This window comes from Phascolarctos cinereus, unplaced genomic scaffold (genome assembly GCF_003287225.1).
Source record: "Phascolarctos cinereus isolate Bilbo 61053 unplaced genomic scaffold, phaCin_HiC Scaffold_726;HRSCAF=1367, whole genome shotgun sequence".
Classification (NCBI taxonomy): Eukaryota; Metazoa; Chordata; class Mammalia; order Diprotodontia; family Phascolarctidae; genus Phascolarctos; species Phascolarctos cinereus.
In genome coordinates, this window is record NW_027556098.1 from 116,651,383 (window position 1) to 116,668,536 (window position 17,154).

A 17,154-nucleotide genomic window follows, 5' to 3' on the forward strand; every position below is an offset into this window, starting at 1 on the left:
TTATGACATAATGCTTGAATATATTCCTTTGTCTCTCCATTCTTAGAGGCACCACCACAGGGCAGGCCCTCATTACCTCTTGCCTGGATTATTGTAACAGCCTATTGCCCAAGTCTCTCCAGTCTCTTTCCACTTCAATCCATCAGCTGCCAAAGTGACTCCTGAAGATCATCTAAACCATGGAGGGAGTTAAGTGCTCACACCAACAAAATCACAGACTCTTGAAGTAGGGAAAAAGTTTTATATATACAAATATATACTAGCAATATACAGTAATATACATAATACAAATAATATATTTATATACTTATATTTATATAAAATATATTTATTATATCATATATTATTTACATAATATATTTATGATATACATTTATATGATAAATAAATATATTATATATTATTATTATGTAATATCATAGATTATATAATTATATATTATATAATAAATGATTTATATACAATTATATTTATATATTATTTATATGTAAATATATAATTTATATAAATAGATATTATATTATTTATATAATATATACTTAAATATTTAAATATTAAATATATACTTGAATATATATTTATATATACTAGCAATATACATTTTTATATATATATATATATATAGTGCTGTAAAGCTTTTAGATGTTTAATTAAGGACTAGATGGTAACAACATGAGATTTTCTCCCCTAGGAACCCAAAAGCCTTATTTAATTTTCATTTTAATATTCATTTTTATGTCACATACTTCACAATAAACGTTTCCCTGTTCCTTCTTCCAGAGAGCCATAACTTTGTAATATAGACAAAAAAACCCCAAACTAATCAAAACTGACCAACACATCAACCAAGACTGGTATTTTATATATTATTCCATATCCATAGTCTTTTACCTCTGTAAAGAAAAAGAAGGGATGCATTTTCAAATCTTTTCTTTGGGATCTAATTTGGTTACAGTAGTTGCAGTTTAGTTTAGCATTTAGTTTCAATTGTTTTGTTATTGTTGATCTTTACATTTATATTGTTGTAGTCATTGTGCAGATTGGTTTCCTGCTTCTGCCTACTTCCCTTTGAATCAGTTTATAAGTTTTCCCATGTTCCTCTGCATGGATCACATACTTTTTTTTACAATGAAGTAATAATATATACCACTAAGTACTTGTTAAGCCATCTCCCAATTGTTGGACATCTGCTCTGTTTCTAGTTCTTGGCTGCTACAAAAAGTGCTACTATAAATATTTTAGTGTATATAGACAGTATCTTCCTTTTTCATAATTTACCTCCCAAACCTCCCTTTAAACAGTAAACCCTCTAAATTGCTCAAAATTGTGAGTTGCCTTTAAAAAAAACAACACCTCTTCATAGGCTTATACAGGGCAACTCAAAAGTCTTAGTGCATTTAAAACCTTAATAGTTTAGGTTTTATACTGTATACCACCCAAAGAATTGGAGGTTCTTCTTTTATAACTAAAAAAAAGGATTCCCTTTACGAAACTTGCTTAGGAGCCTGAGGGCCCAGACTTGAACCACCAAGCTAAACTCTTTTCCACAGTCCTGCTTAGTTCCAACTTCTGTTCTCACTGCCCTCTCTCATCTGAGTAGGGAGAGGCATTAAGGAGTCTACTTTTCCTTGAGGCTTTCAGGCCAGTACTGTCATTTCTATCCTTTCTTGCACATCAATATCAGGACTCCTCAGTTGGGGAATGCTGACCTGAATCAAAGGCACTTAAACCTGAAATTTAGACCATTACAGCAGCAGCATCCAAGCCTTACAGGTATGGCTGAGTTGAGAGGATGCCTCAGTGAAACTCTGACATGTCAGTGGAAAAGCACATCATCTGTTATGTATGGTAAGCAACTCAGTCTGGCTGTAGCACAGAGAAAGAGAGGGAGGGAGGGAGAAAAGGAGAAAGAGAGAGAGACAGAGAGACAGAGACAGAGAGAGACACGCAGAGAGAATATATAGAACATTTATGAAACACTTATTATATTCAAGATAGGAAGCTAAGCACTGAAGATACAAATATAAGCAAATAAAAGCAAGACAGTCCCTGCCTTCAAGGTACTCAATTTCTAATGGAGGAAGACAACACATGTAGGGGAGTGGTAACCAGAGAAGGGAGTTTTGCTCTGTGGAACCACAGAGATAGAACTGATTTGATTTACTGTGCCTAGAGCAAGAGGTGGAAAGGGGGTAAGAACATGGAGGCAGGGCATATGGCAAGGTAGGAATAGCTGGATGGAATGTGAAGCATGGTCTGAGGCAATCAGATATGATGGGCCAGCTACATTTTCACTTTTACCAATCAAGGTAGCTTAGTCCCAGGGGTAAGAGTTTCAAAATCAAGTGGGTCAAGTCCTCCAGGAATATGGGACATGGTTTCTGGAACAGTGCTTAGAAAATTGTTAGGGAGCTATTCCAATATTCCAACAGTCGATGATAGTGAGGGCCTATACTAGTGGTAATAGGAAGAACAGGAATGTATAACACCTTTACGGTGAGGAATCAGAGACCTAACTAATCTATGAACTGGGTAATCAGTCCATAAAAAATGTATTTTTACATGGACTAATTAGTATCTCATTTTGGTGCATCAATTGCAAAGTAGTGAAGTCTAACCAGCAGGGGGAGTTCAGAACACATATCCTGACTAAAGCAACCAGCCCTGTTGGCTGTAGAGGACCAAGTCAAAAAGCCTTGATGCTCTTTATGAACGATCACCTTAAATCAGGGAGTCTCAAATTCTATTGTACTGATGGGCCAAGCTTCTTATGAAAAATAGTAGGCTAAATTAATATTATGTCCCTTTTCCCTCTTCCCCAGTATTTTCCAGACCCAACCTTGTCCATATCTTTATGTGCTGGGATTTTTATGTGATATAATTTGAGGAATGCAAAGGTCTATCCTTCAATGTACTCATGATATCTGAGATGTCACTATTCATGACTTTGGGTTTAAATGTAATCCAATGAGATAATGTAAAGGGCTTTGAAAACCTTGATGCTACACATACATATCAATTATTTATATGGAATTGATTCAATCAGATCCTAACCAAATAACATCTCAGTAAGCAGTTTGGTATGGAGGAGGGTTATGGAAACACAGTATGTGTGTGTATATATATATATATATATATGTATATATGTATAGAGGTGTCACAGGGGATGGAAATGGTATAAAGCAGAGGTAGGAACTCTCCAAAGATTTAACTTCTTCAGTTTTGTCTAGGGTTGGTCCTGCTTATTTTTCTCTTCTGTTGGTCTCTTGCCCCATCACCTTTTGCTTCTTTTGTGCCCACCTATGCTTCTCTTTTCCACTCCTGACCCCAACATATATTCCACTGTAGAATATTCCTTCACCCTTCTGCTCTCTCAGTTGTAACCTTCCCCAGCAATTTCACATGCAATCTTCTCTTCTCCCTTAATAAGCTACTCTGTCTGGTCTCAGCTGTCTTTTGGGGTAACTGCGCTCTCCACAGAATATTGTTCCTTCTCTCTTATACTACAGAACAAGTAAATACAGACTAGGACTGCACAACAAGGAGCTCACACAACTTGGTAGTCATGAATGCCAGAGGACAAGGGGTACAGCTACTGCCATCATCCCTAGGATTTTACTTAGTACTTTCTCCTTTCCCTGCCTTTAGATACCCCTTCTCTTCTCTTTCCTTCCACTACAACCCTTAGGTTTCCTTTGGAAACCCGTAGCCCAATTTCAGTTTCCTACTATATTACTTGAACCCTAGTCAGCTTTTTTCTCACACTGCGGTAGGTCAGTAAGGTGACTGGCTCCCTATCCATCCTTCATTAGTGACAGAGGGTCAGCCAGTCTATCTCTTCTTTTGGTGTTGACTTTGGAGCTCTCAGGCAAGATTCTAGTGGACAATACAGGAACATACCTTTAACCACTGTAACATTTAAGAGAGGTAGCTCAAACAGTCACATTTATTCTAAGAGGGCAAGTAATGTTCGTATATAGTGTTTAACATCTGAAGAATGGAAGAATCATTACCAAATCCCCATGGGGACTTATTTCCCTTTTCTTATTTCCATTCCTCTGCCAAACTTAAAAGCCTTACTACTACTATTTCCTCACAAGCTTAACGTTCCTTAGCTTTCTGAAACCTGGCCTCTACCTCCACCACAACTGAAAATGTATTCTTAATGGTCACCAATGTCATATTTACCCAAATCATACAGGTACATTTGAATTTAATCACTTAACAGCTAAATGCTGGACATAATTCACAAATCTCTCCTGGGATATTTGTTCCCTAAAATATTAATTCTTCAAGATGACAGATTTCACAAATTTCATAGTGTCAATTTAATGCAATAATAAATTTAGTTTATTCCACTGATAATTCCACCCATAATTTAAACTAATATAAAACACTCATTATAAAGACACTCCAAAAACAGAGCATAAAGTATCAAAATATTCTGCAACAAATGAAGAATGGACACACTCAGTTTTGTTTTCTTTTAGATTCATTTCTTCAGCATGCCAGTCTGTAAAGTTTTTTGCAGCCTAGTTATGTTGGCATCCAATGCTGCAAGGCCATTTCTGAAGTCCTGTTCATCATGTGAAGTGAATGAAGAAAGGGAAGACAAACTCCAGTCAGACATTCTTGACATTAAATCAGAATTTAAAAAGCTATAGTCACAGAGAGTACTGTTTTTCAACAGAGAAGTGGCAGTTTGACATTCCAAGGCATTATGATGACCCATAGACTTATCCACAAAGTCAGCAGGTATCTTACTGATTACCTCCTTTATTTTCATTAGGAGCTGTTCATCTTCTACATTAACTGCCCTTATCTTTTCAGATACAACTTCTGTTTCACTCTTCAGAGAAGAAGTATTAGGGAACTTTTCAAAACTAGCCTTTGCATCTTCTGAGGGTGCAAATAAAGAGATGGGCTTAAGCAGCTCATTTTGTTTTTCAGAACCCAAAATTCCACTGTTGCCAGATAGTTTGGAATTAGAGATGTTATTCTGTGGCAATGGACTTCTTCTTTCAGGAGTGGATTTCTTTTTAGAGGAGCTTACAGCAAATGGGAGGTAAATTGTCTCATCATTCAATCCGGATACATCATCTATTAAGGTGTCCGCCTCACTCCCTACTTCTGAAAGTACCTGTGAATGATATGGTACAGTCCCAAGGTCTAATTCATTAGCTGAACCTGGAGATTTGTGTTTACAGACTTCAGGGTTTAGGAAATTTTCGTAAGGCACAACTGGCACTCTCCCTTTTCGATCTTCTTTTAAAAATGGTGATTCTGTGTGAGTATAAATTTGATTGTTTTCTAACTTTTTAAGGTGACTCATGGAAAACTGAGGTGGAGATTTTTTATGCTGTAGGTGTTTTTCATGAATGTCTAGAAGGGATCTGGTAAGCATGTTCTCAGGCTTACAGAGACTGTTGGTCACACTGAGGTTTGTGAGGAGTTGTGTCATGTTGTTCTGCAAAGTTCTGTTGGGAGAAATTAGGTATATTAGTTATTTTTCCTGGCCAATGTATATTTTTCCTTTGGCAACAGCTCACTTCTGTTTTGAATAAAATGTCACAGATGGCTTAGGTTTAATCTGGACTGCATGGAATAATTTACCCCAGATAGTTTAACCACCTGCACAGGTTAAAAGTATAAAGGAAAACACTGAATTTCTAGAATGTTTTTGGCTTTGCAGGGGAAAGTAAATGACTATGACAACAGAACTTCAACTGTAATATTTTCATGTAAAAAGAGATTCAGAAAATAATCTCTTGTAAAACATGAATTCACACACACACACACACACACACACACACACATACACATGCGTGCATGTATGTATACGTAGAGCTGGAAGGACCCTTAGAAGTCATCTTGTTCAACCTCCTTTTATGGATGAGAAAACAAGCCCAGAGAAATGAACTGATTTGCCCAAGGTCACACAGGTGCTAAGTGGTAGAAATGGGATCTGAATTCAGGTCCTGTACCTGCAGTGCAGTGCCTGGCTTGTAATTACATACTTGGTTAAAATACAGGAAGTGGGAAGCTAGATGACAACTTGTCAGATATGAGACGGAATTCATAATTCAGGTGGGGGTTGGGCTAGAAGGCACTCTAGGTTTCATTTCTAAGATACTATTTTTTAAAATTTTTTCATGGTACCTCAAACAAAATGCAAGTTATTTTCTTCCACTAGAAGTATATATTCAAAATATATTACCCTCTAGTGGTTATTATCAGAACAACATGGCTAAGGCTTATGTACAGGTGAATCTGGTTTTCCATAAAAGTTTTCTGTAAATCAACTTTATGTAAATTCAAACATTTTCTACTGGTCTACGTTATAATTTCAAAAGTGCTTTTTCTTTATTTCTGATTAATTTTCATGTAAGTAGCAGCAATTTTTGTTGATCCCCTAACCCCAACTAGCTTAAAAAGTTATAAAAATGTAAATAAATTAGAGGAGCTTATCTTTAAAGAACTTTCTAACTAACAAGGTTGGGAGTTCTGTACTGCTATGTTAGATTTTCTTAAAACAGGGAACACCTATTATATATTTCCTACTAGTCATCAAGCACTGGGAAATTACACTTTTACAAATTTGAGAGTCAGGAAGAGAACAGGGCACAATCCTATCATCAAAAATAATTTGTGGAAATGTAATTTAATGGATATCAGTAAAGCTTACATGTAAAGTACTAATGCTTACTCTGCAAATTAAAAGTCAAAAAACTACATATTCAAAAAGAATGTCCCTAAATAATTCCAATAAAGACATCATTCATATTTTGATCATACAGCAAAAGCTACAGATTTCTAAATTTAAACAACAAGAGGATGGTGGTCTGGGGAAAAAAAAGCTATCTATTTCCATAATAAGCCAATCGATATTTTCCCCTGAGGCTACTTATTAAAAGTATTTCCATTTAAATATGAACTACCAGGTGCAGTATTCAAGTGCTTAGAAGAACACTTTCTATTACTTACACTCCATTTCTTACCCCTTTTTGCATAATTTTAAACCACGGTTACACGAAAATCTAAAAAGAGTGATCATGATAGCTATAATCATTTAAAAGTTTATGTAGCATGGGGGTGAATGAAATAAGTAAAAGCTTGAGACATTTGCCAGCCCTCACATATTAGTTTCTGATCACTGCTGACAAAAATGGGAAAGATATTCCAAAAACCTGTATGGAGTTACTCTCTATAGATCAGTAAAAACAGAACACTTGTGTCTACTTGGGATCAGTTCTGACCATGAAACTGAGCAGGGGGCTTGAACACTTATTTTATTTGACATGCTAATTGCTATTGTTCCACCCATTTTCAGTGCCTCTTAGTTTCTAAGAAAAACTGAAAAACAAAACAAAACAAGCAAAACAATTCTGACCACCAGTGTTTAAAAAAACAAAACAAAACTAGGGGCCAGTTTCAGGATACTAACTTAAAAAAAGAAAACTATTTGAAGATTCAAGCCTGTTACCAAAATACCATGAAGTCACTGATACTGTTGAGATTAACATGAGCTTAAGCCCAGTATGCCTAAACCCAGACTCAAAAACAAAAAAAACCTCAGATCCAAAATAATGTTAAAAACTGTGTGTACAGTAACCTGCAATTGTTTTTAGAGTTGCACCAAATCCTATGTATACCTGTGCCTAAGCATATCTGCTAGTCTCCTTGAGTCATTAGAAGGTCAATTAACTAAATTAAGATGGGTTAACTGAAGTCGTGATGCAGATGTCACGAAAAGCAAAATGCAAAAGGCTACTAAATACTAGGGAAGATGACTGAGGTAAACTCTGGAATCTCCTTTTGAGGAGGTCTTAAAAAAAAATCCTACAACAATGCTCCTCTCATTGAGTGTTTTAAGTCCTAAAGGCTGGCTACAGCTGGGGATAGAGTGAAAAAGAGAGGAATGTATTTTTATGTGGATTATTTAGTATCCCATTTGGTGCACACATACAAAGTACACAAATAAAGAGTGCCAAGGTACTTCTTGCCAAAAGGAAGGTCACTACGTGGGAATTAAAAACAAGGTGGTTGTTACTAGTAACTATTACTATTTACCATTATAGGAAAGGAGATCTCTCAGGAATGAGCAGGCACAGAGGCTGATTCAGAAAGAGTTCCTCAACAGCAGGTCAAGGAGATCTCACCTCCTTTTCTTGATGACAATAAAAAAGTAGAGGGCAGATGATATCAGAAATAGCATTGAGGGGGCAGCTAGCTAGGTGGCGAAGTGGATAGAGCACCAGTCTTGGAGTCAGGACGACCTGAGCTCAAATCTGGCCTCAGATACTTGACACTTCCTAGCCATGTGACTCTAGGCAAGTAAGTCACTTAACCCCGACTACCTCACCAAAAAGCAAAAGACTAAAACAAAACAAAAAAACCACCCTGAGCAGTGGAAGGGGAAGAAAATAAAAACACTGAATTGAATGACAAAAGGATGCTGGGGATAGTTAAAGATATGCTGCAGGTGTTAGGGTTTGAGATTCTTTTTTTTAAACTCTTGACTTTTGATAAGATAGTCAGACATGACAACTACCATATTATTAGAATGAGAGTGAAGATTACCTGGTTAGTTCTTTTAGCCGGATAATTTCAGCTTCACGCTGATGTAATGTTACATCCAAGATCTTATTTTCCTTTCTAGATGTTTCTAGTTTAAACTGGTAGGTTTTCACATTGGCCAAGGCTTCCTCCAATTCTAAAACATAAAAGAGTTTTAATTTTCATTTTTAACAGAAATATGATAATTTACTACAGGTCAAATACATACCAATTTTAATCTTTGCAGTCTCCATCTCAAAATGCTTCTTATTTTCAAATATTTTTTTGTCTTTTTCTTGAAATATCTTGACATATTTCTTGTACTCTTCTTTCTGGCTTTCAATCACTTTTAAGAGCTTGTCATTCTTACTCTTCAGTAACTTCTGATTCCTTAATGACTCCTTCAGCTGGGTCTGCAGGGACATGTTGAGTGACTGCGTAGAAATTACTGTTAGGACAAAGAGTCCAAAATGTGTTTTTAAAGCTTAAAGTATGCATGCACATAGGTAGAGATTCAAAAGGAAAGTAAATAAAATCTAAAATTTTCATCATTACGACTTTATGTTCTGTGTAAATTCTGCATATAATGAAAAACATTGAACAAGTCAGGTTTTTCTATCACCAGCGAATATTTCACACATTTTAAAGTGATAGTTTTATTTTCTTAACCTAAAAATAATATATTCCAAGTATGACCAATTTGACCCCACATATGGGGACTAGAATTCACTACTGTTATGGATTGTCAAAATTATAATAAAACTTTAAAAAGTTTAGGGTGTGTTTTTGGTTAAAGGGAACTCCTATGTCCTTATACCACTTTAGGTCTTTTAAAGTAGATAATGTTACTTGAAAAAACCTCTCCACTGATGCCTTTTTTAATACCAAATTCAATTCTGGAAATACCCCCCACACACACACCAACTTGCCCACCTTCCCTCATAATAAAATTTCAAACAAAAACAAACCCCAAAACTTGGTAAATCAACACCAACCAGGTCCAACACTATTATTGTGTTTGTGAATATTATTCTCCTGGTTCTGCTTACTTCTTTCTATATCAGTTCATATGAGTCTTCCCATGTTACTCTGAATTTCTCATTTTTTTAATCACATAAAAATATTTCAGTATATTCATGTATCATAATTTGTTTAGCTATTCATCAAACAACAGGTATTTCCTGTTTCTAGTCATTATCAAAAAAATATATAATTTTTAAAAAGGATTCCTTGCAAAAATGGAATAATGAAAAAAGTTATACTGAAGACCTGTTTCACAGCCATTTCTATATATACTCTCATATTATCCTCTTCTCCAATGATCCCTTTCTTGTAACAAAGAAAAACAGTTAAGTAAAAGCAACTGATAACAGTGACCTTATGACAGCAAAGGTGACATTTCATAGACATTGCACTCCTTACCCCCTTTACCAAAAAGAGGGAGATACATTTCTTTTACAATTTGCTTTACTACAAGCTTGACAAACTTCAATAAACATGAATATTTCCATATACAAAGAAAAGAGATTATATATGAATCTCTCATATATAGCTTTAACATATGTATAAACATAACAACATTGTCACGCTTGTATGTGTCCCATTCTAAACTTCCTTCTGCTCTACTGTGTATTTTTAATGTATCACTGATGTGTATTTCTTTTCTTTTTAAAAGTATTATTACCTTCCCACATTCCCTCTCCAAATAAAATAATTTAGTAAAATAAAGTATAACAAATTCACACATTTTTTGTCCTAAAATGTATGTCTCATTTTGCACCTCTCATTATTCATTGCCTCTCTGCCAAGAGACAGGAAACATGCTTTGTCATCAGTCTTTTGGAGTCCTAATTGGTTAGTGCACTGATCAAAGATCTTAAGGCTTTCAAAGTTGATTATTTTAATATTATGTATTTATTTATACAAGTCTTCCCAGTTTTTTCTGAATCTATCCCTTTTATCATTTTTGATGGCAAAATAACATCCTATTATATGCATATACCGTATTTTTTAGCCACTCCCCAGCAGATGGGTACCCACTTTATTTCCTGTTCTATGCTACAATAAAAAGTGCCACCATAAGTATTTCGTGTATATATAAGTCTTTTCTGTCTTTGAGCTTTCTGGAACTGATGTCTAATCAGTATCTCTGGGTCAAAAAGTATGAGCGTTTGGAGACAGACTGTTCTATCTTCTCTTAAGATTAGTTATTTTAAGTATTCGGTGTCTGGCTTTGTTTTAATGTTCTTTTCATTTACTTTACACCTTCTACTTCTTCTACTTACCTTTATCTGCATCAGTTTGTATAGTTCTTCCTATGGTTCTCTGATGTTGAAAATTTGTTGTTTCTCATGGAATGATAATATTCCATTTCAATTATATAATACATACACAATATGTGTTTATATATGTATATATAAGACAAATGTATAATTATATAATGTTCAGCCATTCCCCAATACCCACTATGTTTCCTGGTTTTTTTTGCTACCACAAAAAGTCTGTTCTAACTTTTTAAGAACACCTACAAAATATTTTATTTTTAACAATTAGGTGAAATAAAAAAAGAAGGAACAATGAATATAGTGGTATTTCTAAAATAATCCCAGTTTGTTTTTTTATTGACCACAATATTTATCAACTTTGGGGGGATGTTTTTCAGCTTTTTTTTTAGGGCAGAAAAGAATCATATGAAATATGTACTCAAGATATCAATGTATCCAAGCCACATATGGATGGTTATTACCATTAGAACACTGGGGTTCCATTACCTATGAATTAAAGTCAATTCTCTTCTTTCAAAACCCTGGGACTCAGGCTTTAAGTCTGGCCATATGGAAAAGTAAGTAATAGCCTCATCTAGAGCTTTACAAGCTAGTGAGGAACTTGATATAGATAAGGTATAGAAAACATAGGAAACATTCACTATAGTTCAATCCAGTTCATCAAACACTGCCTAATATTGCCATGGTACAATATTAGAGATTGAAGATATGAAAATGAGAAATGTGTGTGTGTATGTATGTATAATTGTCCTTAAAGAATTTATAATCTACTAGAAGATAAGACATATATGCAAATAACTGTAATTCAAACAAGAATGTGATAAGTGCACAGGAAAACTCAAACAGGCATGAGGAATTTGAGAAGGGGGAACAGTTACTTCCAGAGAGAACCAAGTTAATTGGTTCATTGAGGAGATGGCATTAGGGGTAGGCCTTGAAAGAAGGGGGGACAGTGAGCACAAATGCAAAGGTAAAAGACTGTGGGTGTGTGAGAGTTGAGTGACAGGTAGACACTAAAGGTGGATGGGCAGTCCTTAAAAGGGCTCAAGATCAGAGACCAGAAATGGATAACAGTTAAGGCCAGCAGCAAAAACTATATAACTGTAGGCAATGAAAAATTTTTTTTGTTCAGTCCCCTGATTTCATTGATGTGGGGAATTGCTAGTAATGGAAATTCCCTTCACTGATTCAAATCAGCAACCTCTTTGTAACTTAATAATCTTACAGACTTGTTTTGGGCACTGATTGATTAAGTAACTGGCCAACGGTCACAGAGCAAGTATAAGTCAGAGTCAAGACTTAAACTGAGGTTTTCCTAACCTCAATTCTGGTCCTCTATCTACTATGCCATTAAAAGTCTCTTAGACAAGTTCTAAAAATAGGAATGATTTCTAAAATATCTTGTGTTCAAAGTTATATGTAATATTTTGCTGACAAATTACATTTGATTTAACTAAGTGTGAAATTAGATGAGTAAAAATGAGAAGATATGATGTGTGAGACAATCCATACCAGATCTACATCAAACAAACTTGTTTTGTAGAAAATTGGGAATTGGATAGAACAGACACTACCAGCATTTTCTTAGAAAGTTCAAGCCATGAACCACAATGTGGAGACCAACAAGCCTAGAAATCATCTTAGTCAGAAAGTATTCTATCCCTTATAGGCGACTAGGTGGCATAGTAGATAGAGCACAGGGCCTAGAATCAGGAAGACTCAGCCTTCAGCCTCTTCAGTTTAAATCTGGCCTCAGGATACTTCCTAGCTGTGTGACCCTCATTAAGTCACTTAACCCTGTCTACCTCAGTTTCCTCAGTTGTAAAATGTGCTGGAGAAGGAAATGGCAAACCACTCCAGTATCTTTGCTAAGAAAACCTCAAACGGGGTCATGAAGAGTCGGACATGATTGAAATGACTAAACAATTTATCTCCTTGCCAAATGCAGAGAAACAGAAGTCAAGGACAATCCCTTGTTTAGAATACAAACTTGTCTATCAAATCTCATAGAGGAAGAAGGCAGGTGATTAACAGCAGCATCACCTTATAAAACAGCAAGAAGCAATAAGGGGAAAATGTTTATAAAAACTGGTCAAGAAATCAAATTAAGCCAGATCATCCCTGAGGGCATTTAAGATTGAAACTGGGAGGACAACAGAAATGAAATGAAAAGAGATTGCAGAGACTTGAATCCTTTGATGGATCTGTGATTAATCAATGTGGGTAAGTCCTTCCGACAGCAAAGATCATAACCTATTCGTACCTTCTCATTCTATGTGAGTTTAACATCCAACATCCTGAGACTGTGTGGATAGGAAGAAAAGTGGTAAGCTATTTGCTGCTCATCTTTTGATCTCTGTACATTACTACCAGATCAGCCTATTTCCTTTTCCAGTCACACAACTCCAGTGATTTTTGTTTGTTTCTTCTTTGTTTTCCAAGAGGACCAATGACATCATGGGGTAATGTTTTGACTTGTACATGAATTAGATTTAAGTGAGGAAGAGTTGCACAAAGTTGTCACCTTCACTCTCCCAGAGTCATCAAAGCCCAGTGGAAAGACAAAAGTCAAGATGACTAGTGACGGCCTAGGACACAGAGGACGACCTTGGCATTTTCAATATCTGACCAAGCTCTAAGTACTCCATAGTGACTGCTTCAGCTGCCTTCCCGGCTGCTGGAACAAACTGTTTTCATTCTGCCCAGGGTAGATATTCCCAAACTCACAGATGAGGCCTGTTGGTTATCCTCAATAGCCCGTCTGCCAAGACAGTTTTGCCGGCTTGTGGTCACTGCACATGCTACAGCTTCCTGGAGCGATAGGTGAGAGTTGAGTGTCAGACAGACACCAAAGGTGGATGAGCAGTCCTGAGAAGGACTCAGCAAGCCCTCACACCAGAGGTGCTAGTCCTCCCTGAACACCTCATACACCCCTTTACATCTCTTTAATGATCTTTACACCACTGCTCCTAGGCAGTTCTCTGGTGGTAATGTTATAGTCTATTACATTATTATTATTATAGCCTGATCATTATGTACTTCTCCACTGCCAAATGACTGAAATAAGTAAGATTGTGAGAAATGATAAGTTCAAAATAAATTCTGAGTCACTACAAACAGTAGGTGCTCAAATGTTTGGACTGTTTTAATATTTACGGCTCACACACAGAACTATATGTGTTTGTTCTGTTTGTGTGGGCCCGTGAGGTTCCACGTACAGGGATCCAACGGAATATGGATTACTTTCTAAAAGGCATTTCCTTGAATGGAAATAGCAATTCTTAAGACCGATGGGGAATCAAAAGACTGTGGAAGCAGAGACACTTCTGCTCTGAAATTTACCTCTGATTCGCTCTCCTTATAGGGAAAGCAAAAGCCCTGGTAATATTTGGAAGAGAGGAAGATGGAAAAAATGGCCTTGCAAAAACTAGGGCAAAATCCCTACGATTTTTATTTACTACAAGGTTGGGTTCAATAGGGTTTTCACGTGATGAAGACAACATGGGGAAATGACGGACTATGGAAAATCCACGCTCCAATTGAGAAACAATGGACCTGTAGCAACCCTGGCTTCTAAATGCTTTAAGAATAAGCAATACTGAACAAAGGTTATGGCAAAGGAAAAACGAATTTTTTTTATTAAGGGAATGTTTAGAAGACTGCACCAACTTGAGCTAGTCATTACTATCATTTATAAAGTGCTTTAAAGTTTGCAAGGCATTTTTTTTATATTTATCATTTGATCTTCACATGACAACCCTGCCAAGTTGATGCTATTATCATTTCCATTTTACAGATGAGGAAACTGAGGCTAAGACTGGCTAAGTGACTTGCCCAAGGTCACCCAACTAATAAATATCTTTGACAAAATAAGACTCAGGTCATCCTGACTCCATATTTGGCACTCTATTCACCACCAACTTAACTACTGCATTCATATATTACCTTCCTCTCAAAGCAAACTATACACACGAAGGTATTAGGCCTCAGCAACTTTTAGGGACATGTTTTCAGGCCCCTTCATTTTGAGGGCTGTTTGCCAACTAAGGTCGAGTGAGAAGGGTGCTATAGATCTAGCCTTAAGAGAAGGGGACCATATCCCTCTGATGTGAGACTTAGGTAATTATCAAACTTAAATAAGCATTATTCATAAACAAGAAAAAAGTATTTATCAATCACATTTCTTTTCCTCAACGAAAAAGGGGGAAGAAATTTTTAAAAAACGGGATTTGCTTACTTTTTGTTTGAAAAAACTTTTAATAAATACAGAAAAAAAGGATAAAGAAAAAACAAATGGGATGGCATGCTTCTTGTACAGTTTAGATACAATTTCCTCTTCGCTGTTATCCCTTCTTCCTATTCATAGAGTGTTACTATGTTAGTTCGATCCCTTGTCTAGATGAAAGTCTCCTAATTGGTGCCTCTGCTTCAAGTCTCCCCCTACTCCAATCCATCCTTTTTGCATTGCTGCCAAACTGATTTTCCTTAAGTGCAGAACTCTCAATCAACTCCAGTGGCTTCCTATTGCCCCTAAGAAAACAAAAAGAAACTCCTCTACTTAACTTTTAAATGGGCTAGGCCTTCCCAATCTGGCCCCAATCTATCTTTCTTCTTTGTTAACTAAATTTTTCTCAATCAAAAAAAAAAGTCATCTCTCCCTCTCGTGGGGGGAAAAAAAAAACAACCCAGAACTCTTTAACAAATATGCAAACAAGCACATTTTGCAATGGCCACGTTCAAAACAATGGCTCGTTTCTGCACCTTCAAAGTGTCAAGAGGTGGGTATCATGAGTCTTTCAGAATTATGGTAGTCAGCGTTCTGAAGTTTTTCAAAGTTGTCTTTGAACAATGTTTTTATTATTGTATAAATTATTTTCCTGATTGTGCTCACTTTACTATGCATCGGTTCATACAACTATTCCCAGGTTTTCTCAGAAACAGTCCCGTTCACCTCTTATGACACAATACTATTCCATTACATTCATATGCCATAATTTGTCTCAATTGATGGGTAACTCTTTAATTTCCAGTCCTTTGCTACCATTAAAAAGAGCTGCTATAAATATTTTTGTATATATGGATCCTTTACCTCTTGGTTTGATCTCTTTGGGGCACAGATCCAGTAATGTTATTTCTGGGTTGAAGGATATGCACAGTTAAGCAACTTTTGGGACATAGTTCCAAATTACTTTCCAGAATGTTCATAGCTACACCAACAGAGCAATAATGGACCTATTTTTCTTTTTTTGCTAGGCAATGGGGTTAAGCGACTTGCCCAGGGTCACACAAGTGTTATGTGTCTGACACCGGATTTGAACTCAGGTCCTCCTGACTTCAGGGCTGGTGCTCTATCCACTGCACCACCTACTTTTCCACAGCCCTTCCAGCATTTGCCATTTTCCCTATTTGGTCAACTTTGTTAGTCTGACGGATGTGAGGTGGAACCTCAGAGTTGCTTTAATTCGCTTTTCTCTAATAATTAGTGATTTGGAGCATTTTTTTTTCAAATGGCTACTGAAATAGCTTGAATTTCTTTCTCTAAAAACTACTTGTTCATATCCTTTGGCCACTTGTCAATTGGGAAATGTCTTTTATTCTTATATATTTGAATCAGTTCCATATATATCTTGGAAATGAGACCTTTATGAAAGAAATTTCCTGCCAAGATTTTTTCCCCAGTTTAATTTGCTTCTCTTCTAAATTTAGCTGCATTGGTTTTGTTTGTGCGAAGATTCTTATATTTTATATAATCAAAACTGTCTATTTCATCTTCTGTCCCAAACCATCTTTTCACGCTAATGTTTATTATTCCCTTCCTACATTGTAGCCTGACTGATCTCTTCACTGTTTTTCACACGTGGCATTCTGCCTCTTGTTTTATGTTGGAATGTACTCCCTCCTTACCTCTGCCTCACAGAATCCTTCTAAGACACAGCCTTCTATAGTAACACCTTCTACATGAAGCCTTCCCTAATCTCCTCTCCCCCAATCACTAGGATCTCCTTCCCCCACAAACTATCTCATATACAGCTACTTTGTATCTATTTTACTGCCTTTGTATTTACTCTGCATAAAATGTACATACTTGCTGCCTCCCTTATTAGAACCTAAGCTCCTTCTCAGTAGAGACTGTGTTTCCAGCATTTAGCACAGTGCCTGGCATGATTCGACACTTTATAAAACTGATTACTCTCATTTATATGGTAGTATATATAGCTGAGTTCTACAGATGAATTTTAAAAGATAATCTTCCTGGCACTAGCTACATGTTTTCTTGTTTTAGATAGTAATAGATAGTAATATATCTTACTAC

The 17,154-nt window shown here is 36.1% G+C and overlaps 1 protein-coding gene across 3 annotated transcripts in view; it reads right to left on the bottom strand.

Annotated features, from left to right (window-relative positions):
* Nucleotides 1-4,323: 4,323 nt before the first annotated feature.
* CCDC14 (coiled-coil domain containing 14) overlaps nucleotides 4,324-17,154 on the bottom strand; it is a 38,498-nt gene continuing 25,667 nt past the window's right edge. For all 3 annotated transcript variants that reach the window (XM_020985986.2, XM_020985987.2, XM_020985985.2), the window contains exons 11-13: nucleotides 8,786-9,004; nucleotides 8,581-8,713; nucleotides 4,324-5,477 (exon numbers count right to left, since the gene is read on the bottom strand). In XM_020985986.2, coding sequence (XP_020841645.2) covers nucleotides 4,493-5,477; nucleotides 8,581-8,713; nucleotides 8,786-9,004 — 1,337 coding nt within the window. In that variant the 3' untranslated portion in view covers nucleotides 4,324-4,492. The remainder of the gene's footprint in view (nucleotides 5,478-8,580; nucleotides 8,714-8,785; nucleotides 9,005-17,154) is intronic.